Source organism: Dipodomys ordii, unplaced genomic scaffold (genome assembly GCF_000151885.1).
Source record: "Dipodomys ordii isolate 6190 unplaced genomic scaffold, Dord_2.0 Scaffold183, whole genome shotgun sequence".
NCBI classification, from domain to species: Eukaryota; Metazoa; Chordata; class Mammalia; order Rodentia; family Heteromyidae; genus Dipodomys; species Dipodomys ordii.
Genome location: NW_012267399.1, coordinates 2,942,804 through 2,957,024, shown reverse-complemented (window position 1 = coordinate 2,957,024; position 14,221 = coordinate 2,942,804). Strand labels below are relative to the sequence as shown.

The window sequence follows — 14,221 nt, the reverse complement described above, 5'->3', positions numbered from 1 at the left end:
TTTCTTTTTGCTTATGTGGTGCTGAGGAATCGAACCCAGGGCCTCATGCATGCAAGGCAAGCGCTCTACCACTGAGCCACCTTCCCAGCCCCAACCTTTTAGTTTTTAACCATGTTAGTTCAGAGCTACATATATAGATGCTCAAAAAATTCTTAGTGAATTGTTCACCTTTGTCAGTGAAAGGACACAGATGACATTAGAAATCATTCTGCTCAAAATTTCTCAACATTATGGAAAAACAGTTCAACAAATGAAATATAAACGCATCAAATGAATCTACAATAGTATGGTTGGTTCTCGTGAGAAATAATTTTAAGTCAGCGCATAGGACTAAAAATTATGTTAAAAAAAACTAAAATTGCACCTATGGCACAAGACAAACCACTGTTTTTTGTTTTAAGCTGAGTTCCAACAAACTAGTAGCTGCATTTAGAGAACAAGTACAAAAGATAAGCACTAGGGAGTTAAGCTAAGGGCTACACAGTTAAGGGCTACACAGTGAGATCTTGTCTCAAAAAAGATACATAATCTTTATCTTTGTGTGTGTTTTGTAGTACTGGAATTTGAACTCAAGAGACTCAGATTTGCTAGACAGGCACTCTACTACTAAGCTATGTCTTTAGCTAGTGATTTTGAGGTAAGAGTCCTGCTGGGCATATGCCTGGACTGTGATTCTATTTCATGTTTCCTGCTGTAGCTGAGATGACCAGAGTGCTCTACCACATCTAACTTCTTCCACTGAGATGCAATCCCATGACTGCTTCTGCCTAAGTCAGCCTTGAACCTCAATCCTCTTGATATTAGCCTACCTAGTAGCTAGCATTATCAGTATGAGTCACTGCATCAAGCTAAGTTGGGTTTTTTGTTGTTGTTGTTGGCTGTGGGGCCTGAACTCTGGGCCTGGGCGCTGTCCTTCAGCTCTTCAGCTCAAGGCTAGCACTCTACCACTTGAGCCACAGCACCACTTCCAGCTTTTTTTGCTTATGTAGTGCTGAAGAATTGAACCCAGGGCCTCATGCATGCAAGTCAAGCACTCTACCAAGCTATCTTCCCAGCCCCAAACTAAGTTTCTTTTGTTTGGGGGGTATTTATCAAAGTTATATACCGTTGATAGAACTCCATTGTACTTCATATACCCACAAAGTATTTAAATGGCAGGTCTGTGAGGCTACTCCATAGCACAGACTAACATCTCATACATTCCAATACTCAAAAGGGGTTCCTCTGATACAACTGCCAAATCATTTTACCATTTTCCCTTAAGAAGTCACAGAAGGACTTAAAAAAATTTTTTTAAGCTGTGAGAAGCCTAAAAAATATTTATCATTGTTTGAGGTTATATTATAAATTTTCTCACTTCATACTACAATAATCCCAAGGTTTTCAGTAAAATTAAGAATTTTTAAGCCATTAGCAGCTAAGTAATAAAATTAGATATAAAATCTGGGTTAGCCAGGAGCCAGTGGGTCACACCTGTAATCCTAGCCTCTCAGGAGGCTGAGATCTAAGGGTTGTGGTTCAAAGCTAGCCCAGGCAGGAAAGTCTGAAAGACTCTTATTTCCAATTAACCACCAGAAAACCAGAAGTGGCACTGTGGCTTAAGTGGTAGAGCGCTCACCTTGAGCTGAAGAGCTCAGGGACAGTGCCCAAGCCCAGAATTCAAGCTCTGTGACTGACAAAAAATAACATCTGGGTTACTACCTATAAATACATATCTCTAGAAAGATGTACTATACCAGAAAATAACTCCTATAAATTGTATAGCAAGCAGCAAAATTCTAGGGTTTTTAGGGGATGGGGGGAAGAGAGCTTGCTTTGCTGGTTTAGCTGTTCTACCACCTGAATCACTTCTCTAGCCTGGCTTTTTGCTGGTTATTTTGGAAATGGGAGTTTAAAACTTTTCTGGCTTCCTGCAGATCTCAGCATCCTGATAGTAATGACTATAAGGCTCAACTATCAGCACCAAGCTAAACTCTGGATTTCTTTAAAAAATGATTTAATAGACTTTCATTTCGAAAGGTCTAAGACAAAAATATCCTCTATAGTACCTGAGTACATAGCTCATGGGAATAACAGAAAGAACAAATGAAAGTGGGGCTGTGTAAGAGCTTTGAGATTAAAATATCCCAGTTGGTATTTTTGTAAAAGTTCCCAACAGACTAAAGTTACATCCGTGGCTTTCTGCTGGACAGAAATTGTTCAAATGTTAATGATCTTGCCATTTTCTGTTGTGTATTGAGGACTGACCCCATGGCACAGTTCTGGCTAAACATGCACTTTTCCAGAGCCAGACCCCAGCTCAGTCTTACCATTTTTTAAGTATTTTGTGTGTGTGTGCGTGTGTGTATGCATATGCATGCGCAAGCACTGGGGGCTTGAAGCCTTGAGTTCTTGTGGTCTACCAATTGAGCCATACTTTCACTTTGGACTTTTGGCTTGATAACTGGAGAAGTCTTGAGGATTTGTCTGCACAGCTGGCTTTGAACCAAGACACTCATATCACTGCTTCTTGAGTGGCTAGGATTTTAGGTGTGAGCCATTGGTGTACAGCTTTCTTTTTTGTCTTAATAAGAATAATCTCCAAACTTGTATCTTGAAATTTATATTCTGAAATATTCATGGATTTTCATGTAGCCAATCTCCACAACAGAAAATTATTATAAGAATGTGGTAGCTAAGAGGTATCCTTCTATTTTACTAAAAATAAAGCAATATAATCTGGCAAATGGCCAGCTGCAATACTGGACTTTATATAGTTGAAGTGACTTAAAAACCCAATACAAGAGGAGGTGAAATAATTTTATTTCACAGTTGTCTTTAAAATCCCAAAGACACTATTTTCTTCATATAAAAACATTGGTATAGATATCCATATTTTCTAGAAAATGATAACATAGTCCCTCAGGAAAAAAAAATGCACCCAATTATATGGTTTCAGGGAAGTTGCTTGGGAAAAACTCCCTCTGGACTGATTCCTAAAACATGCCATTCCACCACTATGCATTTGTTGGTTCAAAGTACAGATTATTGTCATTAGTATGCACTTCTGCACTCTCATACATCTGATAACACACTTTTATCACTTAATGTTCCATTGGTTCATCAGCCTTTTCTGCAGGTTCATCAGCAGGTTGTGTAGGCTTAAAAGGAAAACAAACAAGCAAAGATGTAAAATCAACACTTCATCAATATGTACTCCTAACCATAAATATTATGGTTAGGATAAATATATACGTAAATATATTACATTATAAAAAAATTAGAACACAAGTTAGAAGGTATTTTTGATAACCAGTTTTCAATGTATTGTCCTGTTAAAATTTCTGAAGTTTTATAAGTTATACATAATCTCAGTTCTGAAAGTCATTCAATAGTAGTTCTATATATCACACTTTGTCTTGCTCAAGAGTTAAAAGCCTTTTAAAAAATATTTTATTATTACTAAGTAGTTGTACAAAGGGATTAAAATTCTGTAAGTCAGTTTATGAGTACAATGTTGCTTCTTCTTTTTTTTTGATCAGTTGTAGGGCTTGAACTCAGGGCCTGGGTACTGTCCCTGAGCCTCTTTGTGCTTAAGGTTAGTGCTCTACCACCTGAGCCACAGCACCATTTTTTTTTGAGTGGCTAACTAGAAATACTCATGGACTTTCCTGCTCAGGCTAGCTTTGAACCAGGATCCTCTCAGATCTCAGCCTTCTGCGTAGCTAGGATTACAAGCATGAGCCACTGGCACCTGGTTATAGTTCATTTTTTATATAACATACACTGGCTATAAAGATTGCATTTGCTTGTCTTCCTCCCTCCTTTCATGGGCCTTCCTTTTCCCCCTCCCCCACACAACATGTTCCCATTTCCTGGTATTCTTTTGATAAACAATATGTAAGTTGGATTCCTCCCTTAGTGTTCCATCCTTTCAGCAGTTTGTGTATAAATGCATAGAGCCCTGCACGTTCTAATGCATATTTGTATTTTAGATTTAGCTTTCCATATGAGAGAAAATATGCGCCTTTCATCTCTCTGAGCCTGATACTTAAAATACAACTAGCACTTTTTAAACATCCTTTACCAACAAACATAGCAAAAACACAAATCAGCTACATATTCCAAAGCATTCTTTCCAGCAGCCTAATTCTTACCAACAACTGCAATAATGAAAATCTTAGCTCTCCAAATAATATTAACAATATCTTTGTCAAGTTAAAAAAATCACTCATGAAGCCAGGTGCTGGTGGCTCACACCTGCAATTCACTCGGGAAGCTAAGATCTGAGGATCAGGGTTCAAAAGCCAGCCTGGGCAGGAAAGTCAGTGAGACTTCTATCTCCAACCCACAAATGAGCTGGAAGTGAAACTGTAATTCAATTGGTAGAGCACTAGCCTTAATCAAAAAGACCAGGGACTGCACCCAGGCCCTGTGTTTAAATCCTAGGACGGAACCCAAAAAAAACCAAAACCAAACACAAACAACAAAAAACCCTCATGAGGTTGGGAGAGATAAGGGAGAATCATGAAAGGGGTGATACTGATCAAGATGTAGTGCACTATCATGTTGAATTGAAACCCTCTATACAATAACCCTTTGTACTTAAGGACAAACCCCCCTCAAAAAAAAAAACCAAGACAAAAACTAACCCTCATTGCTATAAAAGAATTTCTGTATTAGACACTTCTGGTGGTAGTGAAGTTTAAATAAGGGCCTTGTGTATGCTCTACCACTTGAGCCAAGCTTCCAGCCCTGGTTTTTGCTGTAATTTGGAGATAAAGATGCTAGTGAACTTTTTTTGCTCTGGCTAGCCTTGAACTGTGATTCTTAGATCTCAGCCTCCTAAGTAGTAAGACTTATAGGAATGAGTTACCCAGTATAAGGCTACCACTTTTTATTTTTAATTCCATAGCTATTAAATAAGCTTTCATTGATAGCAAATACAAGCCTGTTATAGAGGACCAACTGTAATCCCAGCACTTGGGATGCTGAGGCAATAGGATCATGAGTCTGACATTAATCTGGAATATGGTAAGACCTTGGACTCCTCCTACCTCCAAAACATAGGCTACAGGTGTAGCTCAAATGGTAGAATGCACCTAGTAAATACAAAGCCCTAGTTCAAACCATAATTCTCCCCCAAATAAAAGGATTTTTTTTAAAAAAGCAATAGCCTCAGAACCCAGAAAAGATTACCTAACACTTTAACTTTTCACCAACAGTTCTTGATGCTCTTGTTATTATTTATGAAGACCCAACTTACTGTTCAAGGATGGCCCCAATATGCACTTCTTTCAATGTCTACTCATAAACAATCTGGGTTAGCCCTGTGACTTACTTTTACCAACAGAATGTGCAGAAGTGATGCTGTTGGTCTGGCAGTAAGGCCCAAGTGGTATAATATGTGGCTACCAAGAATGAAAAACTGGCTTTAATGTCCAGGACTCAGGAAAAGAAAACAAAAAGTAACATTTGACCAGTCTCATTTAAGAATGCCACTCTAGGGGCTGGGAAGGTGACTCAGTGGTAGAGCGCTTGCCTTACATGCATGAGGCCCTGGGTTCGATTCCTCAGCACTACATAAGCAAAAAGAAAAAAGCTGGAAGTGGTGTTGTGGCTCAAGTGGTAGAGCACTAGCCTTGAGCTGAAGAGCTGAGGAACAGTGCCCAGGCCCAGAGTTCAGGCCCCACGACCAGACCTCCCCCCCCCAAAAAAAAAGAATGCCACTCTCAATTTCTACTTTTTTTTTTTCTCACAGCTTTCACTTTTAAGCTTTTGCAAATTCTTAGCTTTTTCCACCTTGTTTGAGAGGTTCCTGCGACTACACGGACAGAGGCCCAGTTACTCTAGCAGAGGATCCAGCCTTCTAGCTGCTCTTCTAGAACCCACAATAAAGACATGAGTGGCTGCATTGAATTTCTTGCCCTATCCCAACATTTGAATACATTTTCGAGATCTCAAGTGAGAATAGCAAAAGAACCACCTAGCTGTGCCTCAGCCACAGAATTTTGAGAAATTCTTGTTTTAATCCCCTAAGTTTTAGTGGTAGCTCAATGTGTGACAATAGATAAACTCACAATTCTCCACTGACCCTCCAATATTTTAGTTTTCTCAGTTCTTAATTTTCTTATTCCCATTTGAACTATAAGTCTATCTCAGTAAAGGACAAAATTGGTAGGTTCAGACAGTTGTGATGAGAATAACACCTTCTAGAAAAAAACCCTTTTGTATTAAGAATAATTACCTGTGCCTTTCTTTGAGGTCTTTCTTCAAGACCTTCCAGGAATGGGGACACATCATCGTCATCATAGATTGTAAACTCCAAGTCTTTACCAACAATTCCAATGGAAACATTCTGAGGGGAAATGACAAAGTGAACAAAATAAGTCACAAAAATGAACATGCTACAATGGGTCAAAATAGAAAATTTTCAGATAGCTCTTGAACTCAAGACTTTAAATACTGTCTATAAAATGGTACAAGCTATAAAGTTTCATATAGGTACTAAATATTTATCCAATGATCATAAAAATGGCTTTATAATTTTGATTAGGCATTAGTGGCTTTTTTGGGGGATCATATACCAGTTCCTGTATCATTCAGTCTTTTTTTCCCCCGTGCTTGGGATTGAACCCATAATCTCAAGCACACTCTCTAAGTGTTCCACCGATAAAACTATACCCCTTTATTCCATTCTTCCTTTCTTCTTGACAACAATTTGCAACATTCTCCACTCTTCACAAAATCAACAATAACAAAAAAAAACCTGTTCCTATTTCACTAAGAAAATAGAAGCATTTGGAACAGACAGCATTTCTCCCAGCTTCTAAGTTTTACTTTACTTAGGTCTCTAGATTCTCTCTCTTCCTGTTACCATCAATATTAACTTCAATTTCCTTGGAAAAGCTAATAACTCCATTTGTATACTGTCAAAGGACATTGTTCTAGCCATTTTTACCTAAGTTCGTCACTTCACACTGATTTCTTTCATTGACATGCAGTAAATATGATGCAATTTTCCCCATCTTAAAAAAAAATCCCAACCAATGAAAAATCCTTACTACAACCTCTTCAGTTACCAGTTCATTTCTCTGGATCCTCAGTAGAAAAATCTTCTCCAGAGAGCTATCTCCAATTCTCTTTCCAAGGATTTCTCTTTATCCAAGTTTTCCTCCTCCTCTAACCATCTCTGAGTTTCTGAGATCTCCCAATCTCTAAAGGCTAAAATGTCTTCAGTTCAGTCCTCAAATTGCTTGCCTATTTTGATTCCTTTAAGAACCGCATCTAGTCTACTCTATAAATGTCATTTCTATGTAAAGATTTCAAAAATTTGAACTCTAGGCTAAATCACTCTCCATAGAAGTCTAGGAAGTACTGATAATAACTGCTTGTCTATATTGCTAGACAAAGAAACAGCACTTGAAATTTTACATGCCCTAAACTGACTACCTAATCTGCTGTACTCCTAATATAAAACTGGTTCCTCCTTCTAAGCTCTTATGAATCACAGCTAATCAAAAATCTTTCCCTCCAAGTAAAAACCTTGGAAGCAATACCTTCCCCAGATTTGTTTGCAAACTTGTTTGCTCTAATTTCAGAACTTACCTTTATCACTCTGCTGCAGGCACCATCACCTCTCACATGAATCACTGTCTTAGTTTTAAAACTGTATTTGCCCAAGCCCCCACTACACAAAAGTCTCTTGTCAAAACGCCCAAGTGTCTTAAAAGCGAAATCAAATTAGGGTACTCTTAACTTAAATGCTTGAACTCTTTAAGAATAAAATACAACATACCCACAATAAGAGATATGCAATATGACCTCCATTTTATTTCTCTTTTTTTTTCCTTCTCTTGATCACCCGCCTCACTACTTAACCTCCTTACTTATTAGAAAACTCTTTATTTCAGGACCTTTGCACTTGCACTCCTAAGAATAATCTGGCTTTAGACATCTGTATGACTCACTTACCTCCTTTAGATCTCTTCTTTAAATGTCACTTTCTTGGTGAGGTCACCCATGACCACTCTATTTTAAATGACAGCTTATAACACTTACTCAATTAGTCATTCTTTTTTTTTTTTCCTTTTATTTTTTGTCGGTCGTAGGGCTTGAACTCTGGGCCTGGGCGCTGTCCCTCAGCTCTTCAGCTCAAGGCTAGCGCTCTACCACTTGAGCTACAGCGCCACTTCCGGTTTTTTTCTTTTTTTTCTTTTTGCTTATGTGGTGCTGAGGAATCGAACCCAGGGCCTCAGGCATGCAAGGCAAGCGCTCTACCACTGAGCCACCTTCCCAGCCTATAATAATTTTTTTAAAAAAACAATGCTTAAGGTTGAGGATACATCTGAAAAAATTCTATTGGTAAACAGAAGAAGTAAGCAATAGTAATTGTGAAATTAACAATAAATACTTTAAGGGCTTCGTTTAATAAAGCAATCCTCTAAGAGTAGTATTTTTCTTAGGACAATACATTATTCACTATACAAAGACTGGAGGAGGCAAAACAAAATGGAAGTTATTACTTACACTCTATAAACTCAGACATATGTCTCTCCAAGTAAGTACGAGCTGACTGAGAACGAGCTCCAATGGACATAGCTCTGCAGTCAAAATAGTTAGCAGATGGACAGGTTTGGAAAATGTGAGGGCCCATATCCTACAAATACAAAAAACCAAAACAATTCTTGACTTTATGTATTTTCTGTGTAGTTGTTTTTGCTTATTTATTTATTGCCAGTCTTGGGGCTTGAATTAAGGGCCTGGGTGCTGTCCCTGAGCCTCTGTGTACACAAGGCTAGCACTCTACCACTTGAGCCCAAGTGCCACTTCTGGTTTCTGAGTATTAATTGTAGATAAAGAATCTCATGGGGACTCTTCTGCCCAGGCTGGCTTTGAACTTTGAGCCTCAGAAATCAACCTCATGAGTGGCTATAGCTAGGATTACAGATGTGAGCCACTGGTGCCTGGCTGTTTTTATTTTTTCTCATTTTTATTGGTCATGGAACTTGAACTCTGGGCCTGGGCGCTGTCCCTCAGCTCTTCAGCTCAAGGCTAGCACCCTACCACTTGAGTCACAGCTCCTACTTCTGGCCTTTTCTGTTTATTGATGCTGAGGAATCGAACCCAGGGCCTCATACATGTGAGGCAAGCACTCTATCACTGAGCCATCTTCCCAGCCCTGTTTTTGTTTTTTTTTTAAAGACAGCATCTTACAATGTAGCTCAGGCCAGACTCTAGTTTGCAATCCTTCTGCCTCAGTACTGGGATTACAAGCATGCATTATCATGCTCAGCACTACAGTTCTTAAAATAGTGAGAATGCTATATAAACTTACATCATAGCCAGCAATGAGCAGCCCAACACCATATGGTCTTCTGCCATACCGCTGAGTTGGTATCTGGGTCTCTTAAACTAGTTAAAGAACTTGTTCTAAACAAAGAATAAAGTACTATCTTTATTTTAAAATTAAACAAAACCAAGACTGTTAGCATCTTCCTAAATTACTGTGTAGTCTACAAGAAATAAAATAGAACAGTATTTTTTGACCTCATATTATACACTGCATAACATTCCACCCCAAGAATACATGTTAGCAAAATGATTTTTTTTCCCCATGTAGAACCTCATTTGTTTTGGCTTCAGAGGTTCAAAGCACTGGGGGACACCTAGAACAATAAGAAAATTTAAATTTCTGTGAAAATGGTGTTTGGACAGTTAAATTCCAACTGCTTAAAAAGGCCAATGAAAAACTTCCAATTAAAGCTTTTACATTCTTATCTATGGTATTATTACTTCCTAATAAACTAATACAAGGATTAAGTACCAAAGACTTTTGGAGTTTACATTCGTAAATGTCAACATAAAAAGGATACTGCTTCCAATTAGAGAAACAAGACGAGACACAGGAAGGGGTCTGTCAAATACAAATCTGGAATCCAAACATTCCTGGCGCATAAAATTACTAAAAGAGAAACAAGAAAATTAGTAATCTCATATCACAGAGAGCTAATTTAATAAAGCAGTTTGATTCACTTTTCTTTTTTCTAAACATTTTCATGAGTTACACCCATATAAACAAACCAGAAAGACAAGACAAGGTCATAAGGATGTATTTTTACATTAAGCAGGGAGGATATGAAGTTTTTCTTTTTGGTGGTACTGGGTGTTTGAACTCAGAGCTTCCCACTGTGAGAAACAAAGGTGACATATAGGTATCTCTACTGCTTGAGTCACATCTCCAGTCCTTTTTTTAACTTAGGTTATTTTTGATAGGGTCTTGCTTTATCCTGAGACTGGCCAGGACACTGTGCATTCTTGCCAAGCACCCTCCCACTAACATACAAATTTAGCACCTGATGAACAAATGCTGACTAAAGGAACTAAGCTATTTCTTCAGTATTTTTAATTTGCCAAAGCAGTCTAAACCTGACCATTTTGGCAGTCTCTAACCACATGAAGCAACTGAGATCTTCAAAAGTAACTGTGATATACTGTGATATACTGTTAAGTATAAAGCACAAAACAAATTTCAAAGTCTTAACACCAAAATATATACAGAATCTCACTAATAAAGTTTTTATGTTTAACTATATGATGGCATGATAATATTTTAGATCTATTAGAATAAATGTGACAATATAACATATTTCACATTTATAGCAGACAGAAATCTATGAAGCCATAGCTATCTTGTTGACTTAAGAGATTAAGGTATAACTTAAGAGCTACTTAAAAATCTTAAACAACGGTATTACCCTCCGAACCTACCATTTATGTTTCTTCCTTAATCAAATAATTAAAGAAATTAGCTTTGACCACTTTCTGTTCACATCAACATGTATACATGTGTGTTTTCATGCTCTTTCTAAAGACACTTTGTTAAGTGTTCTACCTGTAAGTCTTCATTCTTATATAAAAAAATATACTGGAAAAGTGTCTATTTACCCAATCTCAGACACTAAGTGATGGGGTGAGAATTCAGCCTATAATAACAAATCCACATCTCTTCAGTTACATACTGCTTATTAACCAAAAATAATCTTAACATCCTTATGCTAACAAAAATTTCCCTTTTACTCTCTACTTCTGTCTTGATAGACTAGACCTTAAGTTCCTTGAGGACAAAATCTATGTCTTAGTCATTTTTCTACATCTCATAATTACCTACTATTGAGCTTTGCCAAAAATAATTGTTTTCGTTTTTTTTTTTTTTTGTGCCAGTCCTTGGGCTTGAACTCAGGGGTTAGGCACTGTCCCTGAGTTTTTTTGCTCAAGGCTAATAATGTTCTACCAATTGAGCCACGGCTGCACTTCCAGCTTTTTGGTGGTTAACTGGAGATAAGAGTTGCAATGACTTTCCTGCCTGGCCTGGCTCTAAACAGCAATTCTCAGATCTCAGCCTCCAGAAAAAAAGTTAAATAATTTCTGATTCAAGGGTCTGGTTCATTCTTAAGTATCAAACAAAAACTGTCAAGCCGTTTTTAGACATATATACAATGTACTAACAACCACACTATTCCGTGACTTCTCTAAAGTGGCAAAAATAATGTGTAATTTTAGTTACTAGTGTAAAAAATACATAGAAATATTTAGTAGCCAATCCAAACCTTACTGAGATAGTTACAACCTTAATTATAATTTATAAATATTCTAGTGGACAACTTCCTAAAATATCTGAGCTATACTTTTTCTAGAAAAGTAATCAGTTATGATAGAGATAATTGTTTTGTTTTTCATGATAATACTTACCACAACAGTCTAGCATCTGCAGTAAGTCCCGCAATTGAAATACCAATATGGTTGTCAACATGGAGAATTTTTTTCTGGTGAGCTGCAAGTTCTGATTGTGCCCTCTAAACAGAGACATTATAGGATATCAAGAAAAATGTACATATTTTTTGTTTATACAATGAAAATTTCACTTGGTAGTTCTGTTCTCCAAAGGAGTAATAAATATTTATTTCTTTACTTACTTTTAATGCAACCAACACTGCATGAGTTTTTGATTTCAGACCAACTGTGGCTGAACCTTGTTTAACAGCTTCCATTGCATATTCAATTTGATGAATCCTTCCCTAAAAAGATAATACAGTTTAAATTTACATTAGATTATTTTATAAATTAGAAATGGTTCCAAACCTTAAGTGAGGATAGTTAAGGATCAAATGACTTAATTAAAGCCCTACCTCCTGAGCAGCTAGGATTACAAGCAGGAGCCAGTGTCACCCAGCTTTTTTTTTTTTTTTTTTTGAGACAGGGTCTTAGTAAGTTGCTCAGACTGGCCTCAAACTCAGCAATCCTCTAGCCTCAGTGTCCTGAGCAGCTGGAATTAAGGCCTTCGATCCTCATTTACAATCTCTAAATCTATTGCAGGTAAGAAAAAAACACTTTACAGACATAGGATATAGGGGCCTGGTCATGGCACACCTGTAATCCCAGCACTTGGGAGGCTGAGGCAGGAAGACCTTGAGTTCTGAGCTATGTTTCAAGATCATGTGGAAAGAGAGAGACTGAAAGGAAGAGGGGGGAGAGAGGGAGAAAGAGAAAGAGAGAGAAAGAGAGGGGGGGTGTACAATAAATAAAAATGGAATGAAACTTATCTTACTTACCTGAGGGCTCCAAACAGTGACATCATTATCATACTGGTTGCGAAACTGAAAGAAAAAAGACCTCTTAATTTAAGAATCAACCCCAATTTACAGCATTAGCAAATGTTTCACATGTTTCAACTCAACGTTAAAGCAGTTCCATTAATGCAACTCTGCTGGAACATCACCACCATACTGCGTGGTACCTACGAGCTGGTGGAAGGGGCAGCAGCATTTTAGGTATCCAATCTTATCTTTCTGCTCTGTCACTCTCTATAGCACTCAACTTGGGCAGTCAACCGGTAAAGTTCGCAGGCATCGACTTCTCTACCTATCTTGGCTTATATGTTGTTCTCTAACAAATCCCCCTGAGACTTTTACTTTAAATTATTCCACAAACCTGCCTCCTGAAGTCTTCTCCATCTTTTTCTCTAAAATTTACTCCAACACTTCCACAGTTTTTATCTACATATTACCATTAGGGATAAGCCTGACTTAGATTTGAAACTCTAACTTGTGCCAATCAGTATTCATACTGAGTGAATAAACGCAAAGATGTCCTCGGGAAGTTAAGAGATAAATAAAAATAGCTATAGGGACAGAAGTATTAGTGCCCTAATAACGTTATCAGTTGGGAAGAAAGTCACGGGGTGAGAGCTGGAGTGGCAGACCCAAGGGAAGCGAGGGCCCGACACTGCACCTCTGATCACCGTCCATCACCAAACGACAGAACAAAGTGCTTAGAAGGGGCCTTTTCGTACCAAGCGCTGGGAGGGACGGAGAAGTTAAAAGGACCCACAAAGTAAATGGTCGCGGGTTCCAGGAAGCGAGGGGTCCGGTGCACGGTGACTGGGAGGCCTTTCCTTCCGCTCAGAGCCCACTCACAGGACGAGGGTTCAGCTACGGACTACCGCGAATCCCCGCCAGTGGAGGAACTCTGCTCAGCGACCGCAAGGCGAGCGGTCAGAGGCCCCGCGGAGGCCGCACAAGAGCGTGCAGCAGGCCGCAGCCACTGCCGGCCGCGCCGGGCCGGGCCGGGCCTGGCCCGGAGGTGCTGAATCACAGCCCGAGGCTTCCCGAGTCTGCAAGGCTCGCCCGGCCCTCGCCCGCCCCGGGTCTCGTGAGCAAGGTGACAAGAGAGGCCAAACACCGACCCGCGGTCAGCGGACCTTTGCCTTAAACCTCCTAAGGACCGAGATTTCAACGCACCATAGCTCCGGCGCCGACCTGGATGCGAGAGCCTCTAGCAAAGCTGCGAATGGAAGAGCGCGGCTGAACCGAAGCGCTCGGCGATCGACAGGGAAAGGCTGCGTGGCTTAGACGACAGCGGCCGACGCAGGGAAGGGCTGTCTATTCCAGAGCTATCGATGGGCTCCTACTGTTTCCCCGCCCTCAAAACACCCCCAAGGCCTCCGGGGTGGAGGTGGAGCTAGGGAAAGTAGCTGAAGTGGGCGCGGTCTCTGGAAATCCAAGAGCCGTGATTGGCTGGGAACCTTGGACCACAATTGCCGGCCCGCGGTGGTCTCGCGAGTCGTGAGACCTCAGTTTTAGACTTGGTGTGTGGTGGCATCCCATCCCGCCGGTTCCCGCTTCTTGTAGCTAAGGACTGTGCCAACAGTTGGGGGTGACCTGAACCTGCGGCTGGACCTCTC

General features: G+C 39.5%; 1 protein-coding gene across 1 annotated transcript; it reads right to left on the bottom strand.

Annotated features, from left to right (window-relative positions):
* Window positions 1-2,780: 2,780 nt before the first annotated feature.
* Psma1 (proteasome (prosome, macropain) subunit, alpha type, 1) lies at window positions 2,781-13,881 on the bottom strand. The gene is made up of 9 exons (XM_013034123.1): window positions 13,779-13,881; window positions 12,591-12,635; window positions 11,955-12,056; window positions 11,731-11,834; window positions 9,855-9,943; window positions 9,317-9,387; window positions 8,505-8,638; window positions 6,227-6,407; window positions 2,781-3,140 (listed from the first exon to the last, which is right to left on the bottom strand). Exons 1-9 carry the CDS (start codon window positions 13,779-13,781, stop codon window positions 3,084-3,086), a joined length of 786 nt encoding a protein of 261 aa, XP_012889577.1. The 5' UTR covers window positions 13,782-13,881; the 3' UTR covers window positions 2,781-3,083.
* Between the last annotated feature and the right edge of the window lie 340 nt (window positions 13,882-14,221).